Genomic DNA, 25,274 nt, shown 5'->3' on the forward strand with positions numbered 1-25,274 from the left:
GACGCTTGCAAAGATGTTAGCATTGTGGGAAAACGAGTCAAGGCTGAACGACCTCTGTATTTTTTTCTCACGACTGTGTGCGAATCTTTACTGATTTAAAAATGAAAAGTTTAACAAAACATTCTATAGAGAGAATGGAAGAAAAAAGTGAAGGAAGGATTTCCCTTTGGACTTTTGAGGTGGGATCCATTGAATAGTACAGGATTTTAATGCCTACATTTCATTTCCAGCCCAAACAGTAATAATGCTTTTTTTTAATCCTCACCCGAGGACATTTTTGCATTTTTTTGTTCAGACAGAGAGGGAGGGAGAGAGAGGAAGAGAGGGAGAGAGAAACATCGATGTGAAGGGACACATCGAGTGGTTGCCACCCGCACGACCAACCAGGGCCGGGGACAAACTGCAACCGAGGTACGTGCCCTTAGCGGGAACCGAACCCGGGTCTCTCTGTACCGCAGGCCGACACTCTAACCGCTGAGCCAAACTGGCCAGGGCAGTAACAATGCTTTTTGTTATTTCATCTCATACACCTCATACCTTCTTCTCTCCTCCCCGCGGCCAAGGGGAGACATTCGCATTCTGGCCCACGTAAGACCTACACCTCAGCCTGCGTGTCCTTGTGCCGGCCTAGCTGTCGTCAGAGGGCCCAGGTGCAGACTGAGCTACCAGAGAGGAGCCGGGTGCCGTTGCCAGGGTCGTGTGCTCACACCCACTGCACATGTGGGGGCCTCCCTTTAGAAAATGCACCATCTGCATTCTTTTGCACGAGGACAGGAGCAAAAAACACCTTCGTGCACGAAGGTCAGCCCCACCCACGCGGCCATACACTGAGCCCCATCAGGAAATGGGGGCCTCCCCTCCCACCTCGCTCACTGCAATTCCTGCAGCAGCCACTGTTTCCTCCCAGTGGATTCCAGGGCTTAAAAACACACTGTGATTTAATTTGTGTCAAGTACTCAGGACAGGGCCCTGGAGGAGGGCTGTTTATTCTGGTTCTGGTTGTTATTACATCACCAAGTGCTGCTGTCTGCCACGGGTGTTCTTTTTTATTTATTTTTATTGTTGAAAGTATTACAGATGTCTCCCCTTTCCCCCCATTGACCTCCCTCCTTCCCTTCCCAGCCTATGTCCCTGTCGATTGGTTGTGCACATGGGCATATAGGTTCTTTGGTTTACCTCTTCCCTCCCCTCCCACCTCCATTCCTCTGAGGTTTGTCAGTCTGTCCCCTACTTCCATGACTCTGGATCTCTTTTGGTTGACAGCTTATTTTGTTCACTGTGTTCCACAAATAAGTGAGATCATGTGGTACTTGTCTTTCTCTGACTGGCTTATTTCGCTCAGCATAACACTCTCCAGGACCCTCCACGTCGTCTCAAAGGGTGAGAGATCTCTCTTTCTTACAGCTGCATAGTACTCCATTGTGTACATGTACCACAGCTTTTTTATCCACTCATCTACTGATGGGCACTTGGGCTGTTTCCAGATCTTAGTGATTGGAAATAGCGCACAGGTGTTATTGTTACACCATTAGGGGTTAGTGAGAACCACAGGTGTTACATCACTAAGGATCACTGACAACCTGTTCTTGCCTCTGGAGCTCAGAGAGCCCCAAACTCCCAGGTTTAGGGACAGCAGCAGTTTTCACTCCCACAGGTTAGTCATTCCCAATCATTGTGGCCAAACGAGAGCCCGTCAGAGACAACTGGCAGTGCGTGGGAGCCCCGCCCGACCCTCCAGTGCTGCATGGCATACATAAAATGTCTAGCAATGCTGCTTTGAGGGTTTCTTAACAGCGTCCAGCATAACCAGCAACAGCCAGGGGCCCTGGCGATTCAGGGTCGGTCAGACATGACTGGGTCTGTGGGGTCCCTCTGGACCGGGACTTTTTCAGGAAATCCAGAGAAAGAAACGCGATTCTGAGAGACGGTGGGTCAGCACCAACGACTGTTGATCCACACGGACGGAGGCCGAGGGAGGGCGGGCTGATGTTCCCCGGCCTCAGGTTCTCCAGGGAAAACCGCTCCCCGAGCCTGGGCACCCAGCAGACTTGGAGAGCAGGCTCGCGGGGCTGGACCTTGGGGCTTCAACAACAGGCGGAGGTTTGGGCCCCCGGATGACAGAGGCTTCTGTGGGTTCATTGTCAGACGCTTCAAGGCTGGGCTGCTGTCCACCCGCTCACCCCTGGACCGGCCTAAATTAGACGGTCTGGGTGCTTGTCTGGCTGGCCTCTCAGGTGACAGGCGCCGACGGACAAATGCTGGGGCTGGCAGAGTGTCTCATATTAGAGAAGACTTTCATTTAGTGCCAGGGCGCCCTTGGAGGCTGGCAGAGGGTGGGTCCAGCTTTTAGGATGCTGTCTGATCAGCCCAGCTTCAGGCCATGAATCTGTACTTAGTGGCCTCAGGACCTGACCCTAGAATAGAAGCGAGGGGACTGGAACCACCTGTCCCTGGGAGAGGACTGCAGAGTTGCCTCTTGGGGTCATGGGCAGGAGAGAGCCCCTGGGTGGAGGATGGGCCCCCTCCCCACGGTTTACCCAGCTGCTCTGACGAGTGCCCGAGTCCTGCACTTCCCGATGCCCGGAGGCTGGGCCCCGACTCCGCCTTGAGCCGCTGCGGACAGTTCAAGGAACCTGCCTCTGCCTCTCCCACCCTTCCAGGAATTGTTTACTTGTTCCACAGGATCCGAGTCTCCCAGCACAGACTGACATGCAAATCTGCTCTAACTGATCCACAGGGCAGCACCGCCTATAATTCCTGCTCCAAAGATCAGTTTAACATGACACACTAATTCGGTTGCCCAGCCCGCTGCCTGGCCTACCGCTTTATCTGTGCTGCCTGGAACAATAAGAATCATCATTCTTTTCGCCCCTGCACACCTGAGCTGCTTGGGTTGCCCACCTTTCTCCCCTCGGCACAGGAGCGCGAACCTGGCCCTAGCAATCGGCCGGCCCCCGACCTGCGCACTGAGGGAAGATGCCAGGATGTCAGCCTGGGCATCTGAACCCCACGCTTCAGAGCCCCCCGTGGTGCAGTGAGTAACACCTGTGGGCATACGTGAGGTGCCTTGGACTTCACCGTCGTCCCCATCTCCTGCTCTGTGGGCAGCTGTGGTCCGCACCACTGTTGGATTTTGACGCTGCTACTATGGGCTGAGCTGAGCCATGTTTCACTGTATCAGTCTCACCTGAAACGATGCAGCGAGCGGCTGAGCATCGTCCCAGAAGTACACGTGCGACAGACTCTCCCAAAGCCTTTAAGGCAAAACTGCTATTCTTTCAGGAAGGGGCATCTAACTGTGCGCGACAGAAAGCAACCCATTTTGCTGGGCCCCAAAGAGACAAGCTCCCCTGAAGCTCTGATAAGGGGGTACATTTGTTTCCGTTCTTTCCAGGGCTCTGCCTAGGAAGGGCCTGGAGGGGGCTCCCGTGTACCCCTCTCTGCTCCTTGGGGCCTCGCCGCCTTCTTCCGGGTTCGCAGAGGGCACACTCACCTGTCCCGTTCTTGGTCTCCCGGCCCCTCCAGCCGGTGGAGGACGTCCTGGCCCAGGGCACAGTCATGGGCAAGCCACTGTTTACGGACGTCATAAAATAGATGTGCAGAATGAGGACGTTTCCTTTATAACCCAGGAGCACAATAAAGTTATATGGTCAACAGTGACCTCACCTCAATTCTTAAAGGCACAGGAGCCCTTTCCATGGTCTGTCCCACCAAGAAATCCCTGCCGTTCATGAACAGCCAAAGGGAGAGGTGTCTCAGGTGACTTGTGGTGTGACTGACTAGACGCTGTCAGCCATTCGATAGAACAAAGAGAGCAAAGCAGGCCGGAGGACCCTGATGAGCATATCCGACACCGCGGGGGGTGTTCCGCACCTGCTGGGCTGCTCCCCCGGGGCAGGAATTGGATGGAGCTTTCCCTTCTGGTTCGGAGAAGGGACCCTCATGCTCTGTGTAGGTTAAGTTCGCTTTCAGATGTCTGGGTAAAATCCTCCCGATGCCTTCCCATCCTCCGCAGGCTTAGTTCGCCAGCAGAAGGATGGCTGCCTGGAGGGTCAGCCTGTGAGGCAGTGGCGATTTCCTGTCCTGTTCCACAGACTGCGACAACTCGAAGCAACTCCCTGGGCTCTTCTTCTGTTCCAGGCAACGTTCTGAGTGAGGTGCATACGTTGATCATTTATTGTTTTAACAGAGTTTTTTAAAAAATTATGTTTTTAGTGATCTTTTAGAGAGGGAGGGAGGGAGGGAGAGAAACGTCTATGTGAGAGAGAAACGCGGATCAGCTATCTCCTGCACGCCCCCTACTGGAGATGGAGTGTGCAACCCGGGCCTGTGCCCTGACCAGGGATCAAACTGGGACCTCTCAGTCCATGGGAGGATGCTCAGTCCACTGAGCCACACCTGCTGGGCACATACGTGGATCATTTAATTCTCCTAATAACCCAAAGTGGCTGCGTGATCTAGACCCAGAGCCAAGTCACCACACGGCCAAGTCCTGTTCCCGTTTAGGGCTGCAGAGACGGCGCAGCGTCACACGTACCCCAGGAAAGGTTCTCTGCACACGCTCCTCCTCCCTCCGAACCAGCTCCCCCCCATGGTGTCATGAAGTCAACGTTGAGGGAGAAGGAAGTGGTTATGACATTCCCTGGAGAATGCCCTCAGACGAATCTGAATTGTTGGGCGAGCAGCTGACTGTGCATGCTGGCGAGACTTTGTCCTCTCTGTGATAACGGGTGTATGTCGCTGTGATAAGACACCCCGTGGGAAAGTTTAATTGTGGTGAAGTCAAAGAGGGTCAAGTCTGGTGCACCCTGCCTGGGCCTTGACGGTGTGTCCAGTGACCCCACAAGCCGAGTTTCAGGAAGACTTCTGTCAGGGTAAACTGGGATCTAGTAAACCAACGGATCGCGAGTTTAGTCATGCCAATGACAGGACTTCTTCTAAAATCTATGAGAGACGGAGCCTTTTGTGCGGACCAAAGGTCTCACTCTATCTGTGGGCTTTATCGCGTCGCACTCGATTGTAGAGGCTGTAGCAAGATAAATGAAACAAAAATAAAACCCTAACACGACACAGACACTGAAATAAGCAGATGGAGCCTTTAATGTCGCAACTATAAGCACATCCAGGATGAAAGAAGAAGATGTTAATGAATAATAAACAGGCGGGGGACCTCAAGAGAGAAATCTATGAATACAGATCAAATAAAAACTATAGAATTTAAAAATATATCTGAAATAAAAAATTCATGGAGGGGTTTAGAGGAGTTTAGAATCAGCAGAAGAGTCAGGGAAATTGAGGACAAATCAATAAAAATGATCCAATCTGAAGAGCAGAAAGAAAAAAGATTAAAAAAAAAAAAAATGGAGCCAGTTAGTTGAGGGACCAAAGCAAACTTTGTTTTAAAAAAATTTTTTTTTTATTTCTCACCCAAAGATATTTTCTATTTATCATGAGCTAGAGTGGGCGGGAGGGAGAGAGAGAGAGAGAAACATTAATGTGATAGGGCCACATGACTGGTTGCCTCCTGTGTGGCCCGGCCAGGGCCGGGATGAACCGCAACCAAGGTACGTGCCCTTGGCTGGAATCGAACCTGCGACTCATTGGTCTGCAGGCCGATGCTCCAACCGCTGAGCCAAACAGGCCAGGGCACAGCAGACTGTCTAACACACAAGCAGCTAGAGCCTCAGCAGGAGGCGAGACAAAACGGTGCATCTAATACAGTTAAAGACATAATAGCTGAACATTTTACAAATTTGGTGAAAACACAAGTTTACGGGCCAGAGAAGCTCAATGAACACCAAGCAGAACAAACAAGAAGAAAACCAGCGCTACAAAGATCAGGGTCAAACTGCCGAAGCCAACCGGAAAGGAAAAACACCTTGAACACAGTCGGGGGAAAAGGACATATTCCATGTAGGGGGATAAAGACACGGGAAAAGCTGACTCCTCATCAGAAATCACACAGGCTAGGGAAAGAAAAAAAAAAAAAAAGAATCAACACCTTTAAACTTCTTTTAAAAAATAAAATGTGAATGCAGAACTCTATACCCCGGAAAACTTCTTTCCAAAGGAAGGCAGCATAAACACAGGCTCAGAGCAGCAAAAGCAGAGGAATGAGTCACCAGCAGCTCGGCAGGCGAGAACCGTTAGAGGAGAAAAGGAATTCTTTAGGCTGAAGGGCTGTAATACCAATTAGAATTTGGGATCCATAGGAAGAAATAAAAACACCAAACGTGACAAACACGTGTGAACTATAAAAAAAATCATCTTTACCTTTCTTTTCGTAATTTCTTCAAAAGACTACTGGCTATTCAAAGCAAAAATCATAACATTGTTGTGGAGTTTATAATGTATGTGGAGTGTCTTAGTCTGTTTGGGGTGCTCTAACAGAACGCCATGGACTGCCCCCCCTTTATTAATTTTAGAGAGAGAGGAAGGGAGAGGGAGAGAGAGAGAAACATTGGTGAGAGAGAACTCGATTGGCCGCCTCCTGCATGCCCCACACTGGGACTTGGCTCAGAACCTGGGACTGTGTCCTGACCAGGAATCGAACCAGCAACCTCTTGGTGCCTGGGTCGGCCGGGCCCATGGACTGGCTTGTAAACAACAGACATTTATTTCTCACAGTTCTGGAGGCTGAATTCCAAGAGCAAGGCAGCGACAGATCTGGTGTCTGGAGAGGGCCCATTTCCTGGCTCACCGCCGCCTGTCCCTCACCGAGGTCTCACGTGGCCGGTGGAGGCGTTCCACGGGATGTCTTTATTAGGGCAGTGATCTCACTCACGAGGGCTCTGCGCTCATGGCCTAATCACCTTCCAAAGCCCACCCCAATGCCATCACTTTAGGGGCTAGGGCTTCAACACATGAATTCTGGGGGCAACAAGCATTCAGGCGATAGCACAGATGTAAAATATACGGGAGCAATAGCTCCAAGGTTGTGGGGAAGGGGTTACGTAAAATTGTAGTGCTGCAAACTTACTGGAGTGTGAAATGGTACAAAATTAACTATGGTTTAAAAATGGGCGAAAGATCTAAAAGGACGCTTCAATAAAGGAAGATACACAAATGGCAAGTAAGCATATGATAAGATGCTTAACGTCCCATGTCATCAGGAAATTGCGAATTAGAACAACAACGCGATACGACGGCGCACCTGCGAGAATGGCCTAAACCCAGACAGTGACGCCACCGAATGCCGGCGAGGACGGGGGGCAGCAGGAACCCCGGGACTGCTGGCGGGAACGCAACGCGGGCAGCCGCCCTGCAGGACAGCCTGGCGGTTTCTTACAGACTGAACAGTGCCTCACCACACAGTCCAGCAATTGTGCTCCTTGGTACGTGCCCTTGCCCAGAATCGAACCTGTGACTCTGGTCCGAGAGGGTCGATGCTCTAATGCTGAGCCAAACTGGCTGGGCAGAGGAACAGATTTCACAAAAGACATGCAGGATCTCCGTCCTGAAAGCTGTTGAACTTTGCTGAGAGGGATGGATCACGTTCATGGATGGGAAGACTCCAGATTGCTCAGCTGCTATTGTTCCCAAGTTAATTAAATAAATATATTGAATGCAATCTGAATAAAGTCACTTTAGAATTAAGAATGAACTTGTCAAGCCCTGGCCGGTTTGGCTCGGCAGTTAGAGCGTCGGCCCTTGGACCAAAGAGTCCCGGGTTCAATTCCGATCAAGGGCACGGACCATGGTTGCGGTTTGTCCTGGCCCCGGTTGGGGTTGTGCAGGAGGCAGCCAATCGATGTGTCCCTCTCACACCGATGTTTCTCTCTCTCTCTCCCTTCTTCCCACTCTGTCTGAAGATAAGTGGAAAAATATCCTTGGGTAAGGATTAAAAAAAAAAAAAAGTGAAAAGAATTAGCTTGTCAATTTATTTTAATTTAATTTTGCAGGGAAAAGGACCCATGTAACCAGAGTCACCGGGAACGCGGCGCAGAGGTGGAAGGCTGCTCGCCGGGCGACGAAGCCAGGACGCATCGGTGCCTGGGCAGACACGCGGGTCAGGAGCACGGAGTCCACCCACCGACCCTCCCACAGAGACGAGTCGCTTTCAACAAAGGGGCCAAAGTAAGTCAGTGGGAAAGGAAAGTCTAACAAGTGGAGTTGTAACAATCGGACAAACGCGTCAGAAAGAAAGATCGTCAACCCCTACTTCACACCACACACGACATTAATTTAAAATAGATCACAGATGACAATATAGTAGTTCCAAGTCTAACTCCTAAAAATTGATCTTCATGACCTTGGGGTAGAGAAAGGGCTTGTAGGGAAGACACACAAAATACAAAAGAGAAATGTGTTCCATTAGACTTCATCAAGTTAAAAACGTCATCAAATGCCCTCATTAAGAAAATGAAAAAGGCACGTCCCAAACTGGCAGACACAACATTTGCCAAACTGACCAATGAAATATACCCAAATATGCAACATTTCCTACAAACAACACGCTAAAAAAAAATGCAAGACAGTTTATACAATGAGCAAAATACTTAGAATAGAAGCTTCCCAAGCTGCGATATTCAAGTAGCCAATGAGCACATTAAAATCATGCTGAACAATCATGGTCTCCCAGAGAAATGCACACTGGACCTCGATGAAATGTTATTTTATGCCTGCTTGAAAGTCTTGAATTAAAACCCCTGAGCGTGCCCGGTGCTGGGCGGGCTGTGGGACAGGCGATCACCCACACACTGCTGGCGGGAGTGTGGGGCGCCACAGCCACTTGGAAAGACGGTGTGGCAGTTTCTTATCAACTTAAACACACTTGTCATGGGAACCAGCAACATCCCTCCTAGGAGTCACCCAAGACAACGGACAGGTCCACGGTAAGACCTGTGCAATGCTCACGGCAGCTTAACCCCGAACTGGAAATGACCCGGATGCCCATCGACAGGAGAGGTAACGGACAAGCTGTGGACACTCCCACGGTGGAAGCCGACTGGCAGACCAAAGTAAACAACCACATGCAGGGAAGAACCCGCCCACGAAGAAACACACACCTACGTCCTTCCCCTGAAACTCGGGAAGAGCAAGGAACTGTGGGGACCGAAGCAGGACGTGCTTTGTGACCGTGTGTGCGAGCTGACTTGAAGAGAGGCACTGGGCACTTTTCTGGGGTGATGAAGTGTCTTTTTTTTTTTTTTTTTATCCTTACCCGAGGATATTTTTCCATTTTCGTTCAGATAGAGTGGGAGGGAGAGAGAGAAACATCAATGTAAAAGGGACACATTGAGTGGCTGCCTCCTGCACGACCCCAACCAGGGCTGGGGACAAATCACAATTGAGGTACAAGCCCTTGACCAAATCGAACCCTTGACTCATTGGTCCGTGGGCCATCACTGTAACCACTAAGCCAAACCGGCCAGGGCATGTCTTTTGTCTTGATTGGGGTGTGGTTACAGGCACGTATACTTTCACCAGACCCCATCAACCTGGGCGTTTCACGCGTGTGTGTCTCACAGCACAGTTTCATGGGCTGTGCGTGGCTTCTGCCTGTAATGCCTGAGGGCAAAGGAGCACTTTGAACTCTTGCTCCCTTGAGGTGCTTGCAGGAACATTCAGAAGGCATGTCTCTATCACACTAGGCTCTATGGTCATGACGCGTGGGTTCTGGGGTTATTGTTGACCACCTACGCTTGTGACAGGGAGGGTCTAGGTGCTGCTGTCTTTGTTGGCTAGACCACCCCAGAGGGAGCAGAAACACAGTTCCACAAAGCTACAGGAAACAGAAGTGGAATGAGCCCCCCGCACACAGGAGAATGGTTACTACTTCTCATTTGATACACTGCACGCCTTTTGTTTAAAAAATAATGCAAATCAGAATGACTAAGACTATGATTACACAGCTGTTCGCAATGAAATTGCACTAAAAATAGAAACTGTTATTAAGAAGCTGTATTATTTCTCACAAACAACATGTTTTGGCTCAAATTTCAGACATTAACTTCACCTGCAAGTGCAAACGAAGCGTGCAGCACCTATGTGCGTGCAGTACCTACCTATGTGCGTGCAGCACCTATGTGCGTGCAGTGCCTATGTGCGTTTAGCCTTAGGAAGCTTCCCCGTTCTATTAAAACTCAGCAGTTCCAGAGAGACAGAACAATCCATCCAAAAATGCCCTGTAGGTCATTTTAAATGACAGCTACCATTTACTGAGCACTTACCAAGTGGCAGGCACTATGCTAAGCATTTTGCAAAAATTGCTTCATTTAGCCTCTGAAGAATCACTGGAGGTGTGTATCCCAATTCCTATTCTGTGAGGGGACATCAAAGTGCAATGGGGTGAGAGGTTTTCCTGGGGCCATTTCACCCCCTGACAATAGAGCAAGGGCAGAGGGATGGCCCTTGGTCCTTATCCTCCCATTCCCGTCTACAGCTCTTAGGATGGGTCCCTCAAGGGCAGACTGGGGACCAGGAGTTGGGTGCCAGCGGCGTATTTGGAGGCAATCCCAGAAAACCCTTGGAGGGTGTAGGAACTGAGGCAAGAAGGAAAGAAAGCCTGCAGAGGGGAAGTCAGTAAGAGGGTTCGGTGGGGGCAGCTGCCACTCATGGGTCTGGGGTCCCTTTGAGCAACTGCACAGATGACACTGGAGAACGAATTGTCCGCAGGGCAAGGAAGCCAGCATCTGTCCATCAGCTCCCTCTGTTGCCAGGAGGACTGTCCCGGGGTGGACGCCCTCGGCACAGCTGCTCGCAGAGAGAAAGCCCCCAGGCAGGCCGGGGACTCATCCCGGCACATTGAGGAGAAATGCTCTTTGTGGTTCTTTCACTCCGAGTCTCACGATACTGAGCTATTACTATGGCTCTTTGTGCTCTGCAGCACAGTTGTATCAAACCTCTCTGTGGCTCCTCTTGTCGTAGGACAATTCTGGGGCAAGTGGAATAGGGAAACCGAGGCAGGAAAATTAAACAGACCCAAAGAGCTTTGCAAGCTTGTAACAGGGTCTTATCCTGAGGACAAAGGGTTAAAACCTCTTTTCACAAAAGAATGTAGGAGAAGAGGGGGAAGGGAAGGAGCCGGATGAGGAGATCTCACTGCAAATCATCCTGAAGTTGTTAAAACAGCAGGGAGGAGGGGAAAGAAAAGTAGAAACAGAAAGCTAGTAGTTAGGATTTAATTGCCAGGTATTTCCCATAAATTGTAGCAAGTCATAACAAAGAAAAGAGGAGACTTTTATTTTATTATTATTATTTTTTGGTCGTATGTGCCCCTAGCGGGAACCGAACCCGGGACTCTCTGGTCTGCAGGCCAACACTCAACTGCTGAGCCAAACTGGCCAGGGCAAAAGAGGAGACTTTCAGAGTTAATCTGTACCAGGATATCTAGCAGAGGAATTATAAAAAAAAAAAAACCAACAACAAAAATAAAACAACTTACAGACAGAAGGGTATATAAGTCAGAAACTCCCCACCCCACTTGCTCTTCAGATTAGCCGAGAGACCGTCTGTGCTTCCGAAGTCTGTGTTTCATGAGTCAGATGTCCAGATTGGCTTGCCTTGCCTCTTTACTAAATGTGCATGCTCTAATGTTTTAATAAGTTCACTAAACACAACACCAACACTATCTAGAGTCTCCCATTTAAATTCATTTATATGAGAAGACAAGGATCAAGACAGGGGACAGCCGCTCCCTCTGACTCAGGGGGCTAGTCAATAACACCTCTCTGGTGTCTGTGAGAGGTGGCTGTCATACTAAGATCCCAGGTGTGGGAGGGACTGACACCCCCTGGCTGCTGCTCCCCCCATTCCCCACCTCAGCCACCTGCTGGGCACCCCATGAGGAAGTGAAAGCCAGACCCCAGCCCTTCACCCAAGTCCTGCAGGAGACAGAGCCCCGCCCTCAAGACAGCCAGTTCTGCTCACACTGGCTCTAGCTTTCCTTAAGTTCTTTCCCTAATGAGCCCCCAGTCCACCTCCCATTGGTCCTAGTTGGGCTCCAAAATGACACAGAATCCCCTTTATTCTACCTGCACTGATAATCTCGTGAATATCTGCGCATGGGTGCCGTTCTACTCTTCTCTTCCTTTTTTTTTAATTTTTTTTTATCCTCATCCGAGGACATTTTTCCATTTTTTGTACAGACAGAGTGGGAGGGAGAGAGGAAGAGAGAGAGAGGGAAACATCGATGTGAAAGGGACACATCGAGTGGCTGCCACCCGCACGACCAACCAGGGCCGGGGACAAACTGCAACTGAGGTACATGCCCTTAGCGGGAACCAAACCCAGGTCTCTCTGGACCGCAGGCCGACGCTCTAACCGCTGAGCCAAACCGGCCAGGGCTACTCTTCTCTTCCTGAAGCTCATCTTTGTTGCATCCACCCTCCCTCAAGGGCTTCCTTCCTCCCGGCCCTGCGTCCAAATAGCGTCAAGTTGCCAATGTCCTTCCTTCTGGAATTCTGTCCTGAGTCTTGGGGCTCAGTCCCTCCTGCTCCCCCCGCCCTCCTTGGTGAACTCATCAAGCCCATGGCTACAAACATGCCCCATCTCCGTGTCCCATCCCCATCTGAGGGAAAACTCCAGGCTCCTCTCAACTCATCCACTCAACTTGATGTCCGCCAGCCCACCGTGCCGTATGTCCAAAACTCAGTTCCTCTCTTCTCCCCGTACCTGTGCCGACCTTAGCTCCCATCCTCCTGGGGAGGGGGGATGCCATTCCATGCTCTGAGCGGTTCAGGCTGGACCGTGGAGGCTTCTTTGACTTCGCTTTCTTTCCTATCCCACCTCCACTCAGGAAATAACCTGACTCTTCCTTTAGAATATGCCAGAATCTGACCATTCCTCACCACCTTCCCTTGTCCCCCTCCCCCTCCTACTGCAGTGGCTTCTGTATGGACTTCAGGGTCACACATGGTTTGCCCCCAGCACCCCTCAACCTCATATCCAAATGTTTGAGCTCCAGACAGCTTGATGGTCAGCCAGGAGTCCAGTGAGGACCCCAGAGGGATCACGCCTTAGCAGGAGGACTGAACTACGCCTGCAGCAAGTGTCCTCCGCAGTCCCAGCAAACCTTCACAACCGGGCCTCCAAGGCTTCATCAGACTGACTTGTGAGTAGCTTCACCACCTGCCCGGACACAGCCCATGCTCTTTAAGGAGAGAAACAAAGTCCAGATGGTCAAACGAGATAACTGAAAATGCAAACATGGACCTACACAAAGAAATGAAGAAAAAAATGTAACTGTAGAAAGAAAAAAAATGATAATAGTGTATTATGAGTTTTTGTCTATGTAAGTGGAAGTGAAAAGCATGGCATAGGGCACAATGAGGGGGGAGAAACGAACGCACACAGGTGTAAGATTCCACCTGTCGAGAAGTGGTGTCACACAACGTAAAGACTGTGATAAGCTGGTGATACACACTGTAAAACCAAGAGCAACCACAAAGAAATACAATAAAGAAGTATCGATCATAAACCGAGAGTGGAGAAAGCATGGAATTAAAAATGCTCATTATCCAAAAGACATAGGGAAAGAGAGAAACATATCAAAGAAGAATGCATGAAACCGTTGACACAGATATAGTAAAGGTGAAAAGATGGAAAGGGATGTAACATATGAGCACCACACATAAGAAAGCTGGAGTGGCCATTTCATATGAGGTAAAGAAGACTTTAAAGTCAAGGATAAAGGGGTAGATCCATCAAGAAGACATAACAATCCTAAATACATACCCAATAATGGAAATTAAAAATGCATGAAGCTGAGAAAAGAAACACATCCACAATCTAGTGGCAATTTTAAGCTCATCTTTCAGTATCAGCAGAACAAGTAGACAAAAGATAGTAAAGGTATAGGAAGCTTGAACTACACTATCAACTAACTTGACCTAATTGACATTTGTAGATGATTCCATCCACTAACAGCAGAATACACATTCTTTTCAAGAGTACCCGGAACAATCACCAACATACACCATGTATCTCAATAAATTAAAAAAAAAGACTGAGCCCTGGCCAGTTTGGCTCAGCGGTTAGAGCGTCGGCCTGCGGTCCTGAGAGACCCGGGTTCGGTTCCCGCTAAGGGCGCGTACCTCGGTTACAGTTTGTCCCCGGCCCTGGTTGGTCGTGCGGGTGGCAGCCACTCGGTGTGTCCCTTTCACATCGATGTTTCTCTCTCTCTCTGTTCCTCTCTCTCCCTCCCACTCTACCTGATCAAAAAATGGAAAAATGTCCTCGGGTGAGGATAAAGAAAAAAAAAAAAAGACTGAGGTTATACAGGTTTACTTTTAATCACAATAGAATGAATAGAAATCAACAACAAAGATAACGGGAAAATACTCAAATATTTGAAAATTACATAATATACTTCTAAATAACAAACAGAGCAAAGAAAGAACCACAAAGTAAATTAGAAAACATTTTGAGTTGAATAATATTGAAAATACAACACACCAACATTTATGAGATACAGCTAACGTACGTGTAGAGGGAAATCTCTAGCTTTAAATTATTATAAAAAAGAGAAAGATCTAAAGTCAATGATCTAAGCTTCCCCTTTATTAGATAGAAAAGGGAGAGCAAATGAGACCTGGAGCAAAGGAGGAGAAATCAATGAAATCGGAGACAAATAGAGAAAATCAATGAAACCCAAAGCTGGCTCTTTCAAAAAAGAAATCAATGAAATGTATAAATCTCTTGCTAGACTGATAAACTCAGAAAGGGAGAAGCTATAAATTACTAATATTTTGGATGAAAGTAAGGATTTCACTATAATCCTATGAACATAAAAAGGATCCCAAGAACATATTTCAAACTACATCATGCCAACAAATTCTTAGATGAAATGGAAACCACCCCGTAAAATGAATCCCCAAATAAGTACAAAACCTGAATATACTTATCTATTAAGGAAATTAAACTCATAATTTAAGACCTTCCCACAAAGAAACTCCAAGCACAGATGGATTTACTGTGGATTCTACCAAGCGCTGAAGGTAGAAACAAGGCCAACCAATTCTCCCAGGAAAAACACGGAGGCCCTAGAAAACTTCTCGACTCATTTTCTGAGGCCAGATGAACATATTTTAAGAAAACTATGGACCAATATCCCTCATAAACTTCACAAAATATTTGCAAATTGAACCCAGAACAATACTCACACACACCCCCCCCCCCCCCCCATGGCCAAATGAAGTTTGTACTAGGAATGCAAGATTAGTTTACTGATTTAGAATCAATCAGTGAAATTCACTATTAACAGGCTGGAGAAATACAACATGATCCTCTCAGTAGAGGCAGACAAAGTATTTGACAAAATTGAACACAGATGTATTATTAAAACTCTCAACAAATTAGAAATAAAAAAAATAAAATAAACCTCTCAACCTGATAAAGGACATCTAAAGAAAATTACAGCTAATGCCATAATTAATGATAAAAGACTCCATACATTCCCTTTACAATTGAGACCAAAACAAGAATCTCCACTCTCACACCTTCTAGTCTTCGATCGTACTAGACACCCTAGCTAGTATAATAAGGCAAGAAAAAGAAATAAAAGGCATACAGATTTAAAAGCAAGAAGCAATTTTCTATATGCAGAGGTAGAAAATCATAAGAAATGTACAAAAAAAGTACTGGACCGAGGCAGTGATAGTTTAGATAGGTCAATATACAACAGAGATTATATTTCTATAAACGAAAAATTATTGGAAATCAAAATTTTAAAAAATCCATTGACAACAGCATTACAAACATGAAATGCTTAGTAATCAATTTATCAATTGATTTATACATTGATGAACTTTACCTTGACAACTATGACACATTATTGAGAGACATTAAAATAAACCTAAATGAGAGATACACCATATGTATGAATCAGAAGACTGCATATTAAGACAATAATTCTTCCCAGATATTTCTATATTTTGAATACAATTTTTATCAAAATCCCAGCAGAATGTTTTGTTTTTGTTTTTGGTAGGAATGGACATACTGATTCTAAAATGTATTTGAAAATTAAAGGAACCTGGAATAAGCAACACGTTATTGAAAAAGCAGAGAAATCCTTGGACTTGCATTTCCTGAGTTCAAGACTTACTGTAATTCTACAGCGATCAATACAGCACAGCTTTAAAGGAGAGACATGCACATTAATGCAACAGGACAGCAAGTCCTGGAAAAGATACACGTCAACTGGTTTTTTTTTTTATCTTCACTCGAGGACATTTTTTCCATTTTTTTGTTCAGATAGAGTGATAGGGAGAAAGAGGAAGAGAGAGAGAGAAACATCGACGTGAAAAGGACACATTGAGTGGCTGCCACCCGAACAACCAACCAGGGCCGGGGACAAACTGCAACCGAGGTACATGCTCTTAGTGGGAATCAAACCTGGGTCTCTCTGGACTGCAGGCTGACGCTCTAACCGCTGAACCAAACTGGCCAGGGCATGTCAAATGATTTTTGACAAAGTTATCATGATAATTCAATGGGGAAAAGGAGTATCTTTTTTTTCTTTCTTTCTTTATTGATTTTAGAGAGAGGGAGAGAGAGACAAACATCGATGAGAAAGAACATCGTTTGGCCACCTCCTGCAGGCCCCCCACTGGGGATCGGGTCCACAACCTGGGCACGTGCCCTGACTGGGAATTGAACTGGTGACCTCTTGGTGCAGGGTCAATGCTCAACCACTGAGCCACACCGGCCAGGCAAAAATTGTCTTTTCAACAAACGTCTGGAACAAATGGGTATTTGTGTAAAGAAAATGAACCCCAATTCCTTTCTCCGCTGCTTGAAGTGAACTAGACGTAGGGGCTCGCTTCTGAAGAACAGAGGAAGGGAAGGGGAAGAGGATTCATCTGGATAGAGGGACGCCAGGTATTCTTCTCCCAAACCCACACTCCCAGGCTCATCACAAGGAGAGCATCAGACAAAGCCAGATCTGGGGGCACTCTGCAGACTCTTCGAGAAGCCTCGGTCCTGGCCAACAGGAAAGGCGGAGAAATGAGTGCAGAGAAGCCTGGGGGGGAATAACGATTAAATGCCGGGTGGGAAGGTGGGCGGTCTGGAACAGAAGAAGCACATCAGGAGAAAACTGCTGGAATCCAAATGAAGTACAGGGTTTAGTTAATAATAATGTAAAAAATGTTCATTATGAAGTCAAGGGATTAAAAAGCTTTTCGTGTTAAAAGGTATTTTTTTGCAGTAGAAAAAGTTGGAATTCATTTTTATTCTAACATTTACTATTAAGAGAATTGAACAGTTTTCATGAAGAGCTACCCAAGCATAAAAGTGATTTACAGCAACCAGTGCCCACGTATAAACACTGTCACCTTAAAGAAACTGAGGCAGACACAGGGCCCCACATGCACCATCTAGCTTCAAAATTCTATTCTGTAGCCATCGATCTTACAAACCTTAAAACAACGTTAACATTACATTTTGAAAGGGAAAATAAACCTCAACCCCTCCCTCATACCATACACAAAAATCAACTTGGAAGGGGTCACAGACCTAAATGCAAGAGCCCAAACTATAAAACCACTAAAAGAAAACACAGGAGAAAACTTTGTAATGACGGGATAAACTGAGATTCCTTAGGTAGGAGACAAAAGAGCATACACCATAAAAGAACAAGATGGGTCAACTGGGCCTAAATCCAAATGAAAAATGTTTGGCCATTAGGAAGCACTAATAAGGTCATGAACAGGCAAGTCGCAGTCTGGGAGAAAAGATTTACAATGTGTATCTGACAAAGGGTGCACATCCAAACGCATCAGAACACTCCCAGCTCCGTGGTAGGAAGGAAGTTCTGCCGCCGGCACTAGATCAGAAAGGGTCTGATGTTTCACACAAGAATAATTATGAAAGACCAGGAAACACTTTGAAGACTCTCACCGTCAGTAATCACTAGGGAGACACGCATGAAAACCCAATGCGCGGCCACTGCACGCCCGTTAGAATGAGAAACATGAGAAAGATCGCCACCACCAAGTGTTGGTGACAAGGTGGCGGCCCCGGAACCCTCACACCCTGTGTGGGTGGGAATGCAAAACGGTGCTGCCGCTTCGAAAACACTGATGTGCAATTTAAAAAAATAAAGTGAAACGTGGACTAACCGTATGACCCAGAAATTCCATTCAATCCCCTAGAAACGAAAATATACATCCCCACGTATATGCACACAGCAGCCCTATTCAAAAAGCGCCAAACCAGAGGCAGCCTCAAGGTCTGTCAGCAGGGGACCGGATAAACCGGCTGTGGCCCTTCTCACCATGGAACACGATCACCAATAAAAAGGACTGAACTACTCATGCGCTCAGCACTCGGGTGAGTCTCAAAAACATTTGTTCGAGTCAAGAAGAGCACATATATTACGTAGTTGCTTGTATCTGATCCTGTTGAAAAGACAGATCTCATCTATGGTTACAGATGAGCTCAGGAGAGCAAGGGGTTACCGGGAGGGGCACAAGAGAACTTTTTCAGGTGATGTACATGTTCTGTGTCTTGGTTTTGGTGGTAGCTACAGGGGTATATAAATTTTCCAAAGCTCATCAAAATACACACTGCAATAGGAATATTTCATTATGCATAAAGCACACAGAAGTAAGAGCGATGAAATGTCTAAGAGGAAATGGGATTTTAATGAAATAGCTCCACGGACAGACTGAGACATCCTGAGGCCTGAGGTTGAAAAGGGCCCACCTTTGTGGCTCACAGTCTAAATGGGCAGGGCAGCGACTGACCTCAGGACGGCAAGAGTGGACTGTCACCCGTGTCTGCTAAGTCCTTGGGGGGAGGGAGGGCCCCTGAGGAGTTGTCATGGGCAGAACAGAAGGCTGTTGTATATGGCTTTAGATCCTGGAATCAAGTGGGGCTTTAGATGCTAATGCATAACTAATACACATTCGTCACACGGGGAGCCTGGAGCGTGCTTCTTTTTCTTTTAACTTTTAAAATGAGAGCAGAGCCTTACCGGAGACTTGCTTGATGGCCACAGGTCTCACTTTGTATGGAGTGCTGCAAGAGAGAAGACAGGCACTGTGAGATGCTGTCCGCCGGCCGCGGCGCAGCTGGCCCCGGAGATAAGCGCTCAGGTGCATTATAATTCACGGGATTCATTTTTTTTTTTTAAATTAGTTCCTTTGGCTGTTCTGATCTTCCTCATTCAGAAGAATTCTAAATAGTTTAAGTATATGATTTGAATGATGAACTTCCCTATAATGTTCCTATGTGATCAATAAAACCGATTTTGTCATCAAGACCACTGTTGTCGCTTGGGTGTAGAATCCAGCTGGGGGAAGAGCCAGAACTGCCCAGGTCCGCCCCGATGCCTGACCGCAGGCAGGCTCTCTCTCCTTTGCTCGGTTTGAGCTCCTGGTGGCTGCGTCTCCCAAGTGCGCAAGAGAGGGTGGTGTCAGTGACGCAGTTGAAAATACACTGGCACCGCGGTGATGCCACCCCAGGAGTCATGAGACCCAGACAGAATCAGGAGAGAACACTGGTGAGACTTAGGATGGATGAAAGCTCAGTCACCGATGGGCAGGGACCTCTGGCAAAGGAACAGGCAAGGACAGGAATGGAAAGTAGGCAAAGAACAGGAACGGGCGCTAGCTGATAGCAGCGGAAAAGAAAGCAAGCTCGCAAGCTCAGGAGAGATGCGACAAGGAAACGGCACTCGCAAGTGTCCCTGGTTTGCCGTGGACGGCCACGCCCTCGGGAAAGCAAACCAGTGACACCAATCAGAATTTAAAGACACGGTCCTTTGCAGGCCTAGAGCAAATGCAGTCTGGAACATGCTGGAGGCAAAATGACAAAGCCGAAGCTGTCCTATTTCGGGCCCATGGCGAGAAGGCAGGTTCTTCGGAAAAGACCAGACTGCTGGGAAAACAGACGGCAGCAGGGAAAGAGGGAGACCAAGGACGAGACGGACTGACCCTGTGAAAGAAGCCACAGGCTGAGTCCACAGGAGCTGGGCAGGGCTGCGGAGGGCAGGACCGGTGGCCGTCACTCATTCACAGGGCGGCCACGAGTCAAGCCGACTCCTCGGCGTGTAACGACAATCCTTGTCTCAGGGGGAGCAATGATGCACAGGACCTGGGGACACCTGCAGATGTCATCTGTTCACGGCACTCATTTGGTCATTCCCTCCGTCAGTGAGTTTTTGTCCGAGGGCTCACGGTAGCAGGTCCCGGAGGTGGCACGGTGAACAAGACAGCAATGCTCCTGCCCTCCCGGGGCTGCCCCCCACGTCCAAGTACACATGGGAAGGACACGTCTTACCACCGTGTGAACGGCTGGCACTAGAAATACCGCGACAAGGCGGGCTCACCCAGGTGTGGCGGGGAGGAGGAGAGAGCCAGAGCCTCGTGTCCCAGCAACTTCCCTGTCAGGCGCTGATGACAGACACCCCGTGGAGCCCGACTGTCCCTGTAACGCCCACCGGCTGCTCAAGTGCACAGAGGTGAACCTCTCACGGGTGAACCGGGAACAGGAACCCCAAATCGGTACCGGAAGCAGAAGTGAGTGTGGGACCGAATGTGCCAAGATCTTGAGCCGAAGATGCCCGGGGTTGAGTTCTGGCCCCTGATCCTTAACCTGACCCAGCAGTGGGGCTGTTCTCCGAACCAGGCAAGCGGCTGCCACGGCTGGTCAACGCTTGGCTCGGCCCAAGTCGAGCTGCCTCGCCTCCTCTTCCTCAACGACAAGCCGGTGCAAACCGCTCTCGGGACGCACTTGCCTTGACTTTTATTGCGTTTGTCTTTTCTGAAGACGCCACCGCGTGGACGCCCTCCTGTCAAACACGCCGAGAGGGAGGAGCCCCGCCAGGCCCAGGGGCCTGTGTCCTAGGCTGAGCCCCTCTGTCCACCAGAAGGCGACGCACGTGACAACTTGGCTGAAATGGAAACCAAAGGGGCGCTGTGCGGTGACACCGGGCTGTCGCCGGTCTCCTCCCTCTCCACTGGCTCTGCCACACGCCCCGTTTTCTCACGCCCTGTGAGCATCTGTTTCTCTCCTCCCACGAGGACCGGGAAGCAGCTGTGGCCGAAGCGGAGAGGTGGCGTCGTCAAGAGGCAACACCTTTGTCAGCTGGATGCGGAGGGATCCAGAATGGTCCCCTGTCCGGAAAGGAGCGGGACCAGGCGGCTCAAGGTCCCTCCGAACGTTATCTGAACAACGTTGGGATGTGTCTGTTCCTACTTGTGGGTGATTAGGGATCAGGGTTGCTTGGTAATCAATAACCTTTCTAACCAGCGACGTGAGAGCGGAAGCTACTCGGCCCACTGAAAAATAGAGCTCCTGACTAGTGTCGTTATGTTGCAGGTTATTTAAGATGCAGGTCTGGCCTGGCCGGGGCGACTCACTGGTTGAGCGCTGACCCCTGCACCAAGAGGTCGCCGGTTCAATTCTCGATCAGGACACATGCCCAGGTTGTAGGCCTGATCCCCAGTGGGGGGCATGCAGGAGGCGGCCAATCAATGTTCTGTCTTATCAATGTTTCTCTCTCTCTCCCTCTCTTTCCTCTCTCTCTCAAATCAATAAAGAAAAAAAAGAAAACACACTCATACACACACAGAAAAAAGACCCATGCAGGTCTGGACATTCTCTGACCAGACGGAAGAACCAGGACGAGAGAAGGGAAGGGAGCCGTCGGTGGGTCCCCCAAAGGGAACAGCAGGAATTCCGCGCAGAGGAGGGAAGCAGTCAGGTGGCTGAGGAGGGGCAGTGGGGTGAGGGTGGGCACTCAGCGACCACGTACGTGGACACCACTGTTTAAGGAGAATTTGGGCCATTCTGATAGAAGAGTTTGGACATCCTGTGGCGAGCAGGCCCGTGGAGAACGCCGGGCATCGTGCATAAAAGCCGCGTTGAGGCCAATTTTTCTGGAAGGCGGACGGGACTCGACGGAGGGGTAACTGGAGGCATAAAGCAGGAGTCTGTGCGTGGGGAACCCGGACAGGAGAGAGGACGGTCTGACCCAGGGTCGGCTGAGGCAACTAAGGAAGGCGTCAGAGCAGAGAGCATTTTAAAGACAGACCCAGAAGGCCATGACATTGGCTTTGAAATGAGCCAAAGCGTTTAGGCAGAAGAGACGGGGTAACTGGGACCCCCACGTCTGATCAGTCAAGAGCCCTAGGAATCTGGGGACAAGACCACGAACAGCCCGTCCCGTGAATGGGAAACTCGGAAGAATCCGAGCATGGTGGCCGGTGGGCACTGGAAGGCCAGTCCTTCCCCACTGGTGGGTCCTAAGTCTGAGGTGGGGGACAAGGAGGTGACAAGGCCAAGCCGAATGTGTCTCCAGGAATGGTGGAAGCTAGTGGGACACGCCTGACTCACTGTGTCACCAACCTGGCTGTCATTGCTAAGAAGGGACCGAATGAATCCAGTGCTTTTCCAAGAACGAAGGTGCTGTGTCTGGTGGACGCGACTCTGGTCGCTGGCGGGCGGAGCGCCACCCTGGGGTCAAGCGTGGTTTCTCACTGGTCCTCACCTGGACTGCATGGGGACCTTTAAAAATCCCTCAAAGGTTCCCATTTAACTGCTCCTAGCAGGGGTCATTTTGAAGGTCCCTGGTGGTTTCCACCTGTCGCCAGGGCCGAACGTCACTGGTTTAGCGGGGCGAGTGTAAGCTGTGTGTTTCGAATGGGCAGGACGCCCCACCAGCTGGAGATGGGGAACAGGAGAGGAATGGAGGGAACAGGGACGCCATGCTGGGGCCGCTCACACGCAACTCAGGGAGAGGCGACGGGCTGAGGACACCCCACTCTGAGCGCACCGCCTGTTACCGGTGAGAGTGTGAAGTACACAGAGAAGGGAGGAGTCCCCACGTGGGAAAGGAGAATCCTCAGTGGAGGTGCAGGTCCCCAAATTAGAAAGGTCACAGCTCAAATGCAGGGAGAAGGCAAGGGGCTGGGGGGGGGGGCAGTGTTCAGAACAGGAACACTGCCCGGTCCTGCCCACCATCCTCACTGTCACCAGGGAACCTGCGGAAATGCCGATTCTGGGCCCAGACCTGAGGATCAGAGCCTGATGGGGGGGGGGGGGGCTGGGGAGGGGTGCTCTCCTGCAGTAAGCTCCCCATCCTGTGATGCTGACCACCTGCCCGGCAGGGTCTGGTGACGTCTGAGGGGACAAGTGGTGGAGAGAGACCTCACGAACCAGGGTTTCTCACTCTCTGACCACTGACACTGGGGAGGGACGTTTCTGTGGTGGGGCCGTCCTGTGTGTGAGGGACATGCAGCTGCACCCTGACCTCTGCCCACTGGAGCCAGTGGACCCCCTTCCCCCGGCAGCGACGGCCATACTCTCTCCAGATGTCCCCGATGTCCCCCGCACGGAAGAAGTGCTGCCACAGAATGAAGGACCAAACCAGACGTAATGAGTGACAACGTCTGAACAGACACGGTTTAAGTGAACTCAGGAAAAACGCAGGTCCGCTCCGTCAGAGGCAGGGCACTGGTTTGAGTGACGGGATCGTTCTTGTCTTGCGGACAAGTCAGGAGGACAGGTCACTTGTCGACTTTCCTTCTGAAGCGAGCTCTGGCGGGACTTGTGCTGAGATTTACGAGAATTTCACTGGAGTCTTTAGGGAGCCAATTAGCACTGTTCCTTCTGGGGAGCCCGGAGCCCACAATCAGGGGGCAAAAGCTCCTGATGGGTGAAAGTCAGGGAGACTAGTAGGCACAGCGGGAGGGGAGTCCCGGCTGAGGCATCCAGGTGCACGGGAAGGCCAGTGCCAACCACGGTCCCCAGGGCTTTGTGCTGCCCGAGCCTTGGCTGCCCTCAGAAGGATCGTGCCCTCGCCTGGGTCTGGGGATCCTGCACCCAGCCTAGCATGGGGGGCTGGCAGGCCGGCTTCTGGGGGCAGGAAGAAGAGCAGGTGTCCGTTCCTGGGCGCTCAGGTGTGCACATACCTGCGGTGGGTGAACCTGCAGGGGAGGTCCCGGGGCACCCGCCACGGGGGCCCGAATATTTCCAAGCTGTCACTGGGCCACTGAGAGCCCTGCAGTTGCTGGGTATGCGAGCGTCTGGCTGGTGCAAACTTTTTCCTGTGGGCTCAGGACAGCTGGCGCGGCTCAGTCAATGGGACACCTCGATGACCAGAGTAACACATGTTCCTTGGAGGGGGTGTTCAGTGAGGACCAGGAGACACAGACTGGGGTCCCCAGGGGCACCCCCACACTTGACCATACTCCTGTTACCCACAGAGAATGTACTTTAAGACGAAGTGGGGGCCACCGGGGACTCTGCAGGCTGCAGGGCGAGGGGTCGATCGGGGATGGGGGGTCCCTGCTCAGAGCCCTCGTCCTTCCCTCCTCTGGCCGCACACAGCCGGGCTTCACCGAGTGCACCTCTACTCACACATGAGCTCGCTGCGGACCCCTCTCCCCGTCGCTTCCCTCTGCCCCCAGGCATCTCCCCTCCCTGGGCAGATGGAGTCCTGCGGGTAGCACTCATCACCCCCAGGATTCGTCCTAGTGGGGAAGCACCGGCTGCCCCCAGGGACGTCAGGGGATGTCTTGCTTCTCTTCTTGAGGTGGATGGGGCTGGGGTAGGGAGGCTAACCTGGCCCCACTCCTGTTCACGCAGTCCTGTGCCTCAGTTTGCCCTCCTGGGAAGGGTACTGACACCAGCGTGCACTCAGGCTCCTGCTGGGAACTGAACCTGGAGCCCTGGGAAGGCTCCTGGCACGTTTCCAACTTCTACCATCTTGTCAAGAACCAGCCGAAGGAAGCCTCCGTCACCGCTCCCCCCCTCTGGTTTAAATTCAAGTGTCAACAGCAGCAACGTATGAAAACAACACAGAGACCCTCCTGCGGGCGTGGAGTGGCAGCCACCGTGAAGACAGGGTTGGCGAAGCCGCCAGCCGCTTACCGTTCGGAATTTGTGGGCATGGTGGGGTCGATGGAGACCATGGCGTCGTCTGTGGTCAGCAGGGAGATGGTCGTGTTCCTGGAAGACACGCCACGTCCAGCGACGTGAGAGGACACAGCGACTGGCTGCCTCCCGCACAGGCCCTGACCAGGGCTGGGGTCGAACCTGCAACCCAGGGACCCCAGCTCCTTCGAGGGACAAGGCTCCAACCACTGCGCACACTGGCCAGGGCAGAAAAGGACAACTCTTGAGGGTCCTTTCTGCTTATTCCACCCAGTGGTTTCCTCTGTGCAGACACGGGGCGCCTGTGGGCACCCGTGGGCAGGCTGCGGTCGGAACCTCCAGGGTTTCATTACTGATCTGAGAGTTCCTGCCGCAGGTGGGCCCAGTGCCTTCCACCCCTCCCACGCCGCCTGCTCGGCGGCCCGCCCTCCCCGTGCCTTCCCGCA

At 50.3% G+C, this 25,274-nt stretch overlaps 1 protein-coding gene across 1 annotated transcript in view; it reads right to left on the reverse strand.

Moving 5' to 3' along the window:
- The window catches only part of PDE9A (phosphodiesterase 9A), a 96,579-nt gene that overhangs the window by 38,630 nt on the left and 32,675 nt on the right, over positions 1-25,274 (reverse strand). The window contains exons 3-4 of the mRNA XM_036243486.1: positions 24,826-24,903; positions 18,923-18,966 (exon numbers count right to left, since the gene is read on the reverse strand). Coding sequence (XP_036099379.1) covers positions 18,923-18,966; positions 24,826-24,903 — 122 coding nt within the window. The remainder of the gene's footprint in view (positions 1-18,922; positions 18,967-24,825; positions 24,904-25,274) is intronic.

Source organism: Molossus molossus, unplaced genomic scaffold (assembly GCF_014108415.1).
Source record: "Molossus molossus isolate mMolMol1 unplaced genomic scaffold, mMolMol1.p scaffold_m16_p_5, whole genome shotgun sequence".
In the NCBI taxonomy this organism is placed as follows: domain Eukaryota; kingdom Metazoa; phylum Chordata; class Mammalia; order Chiroptera; family Molossidae; genus Molossus; species Molossus molossus.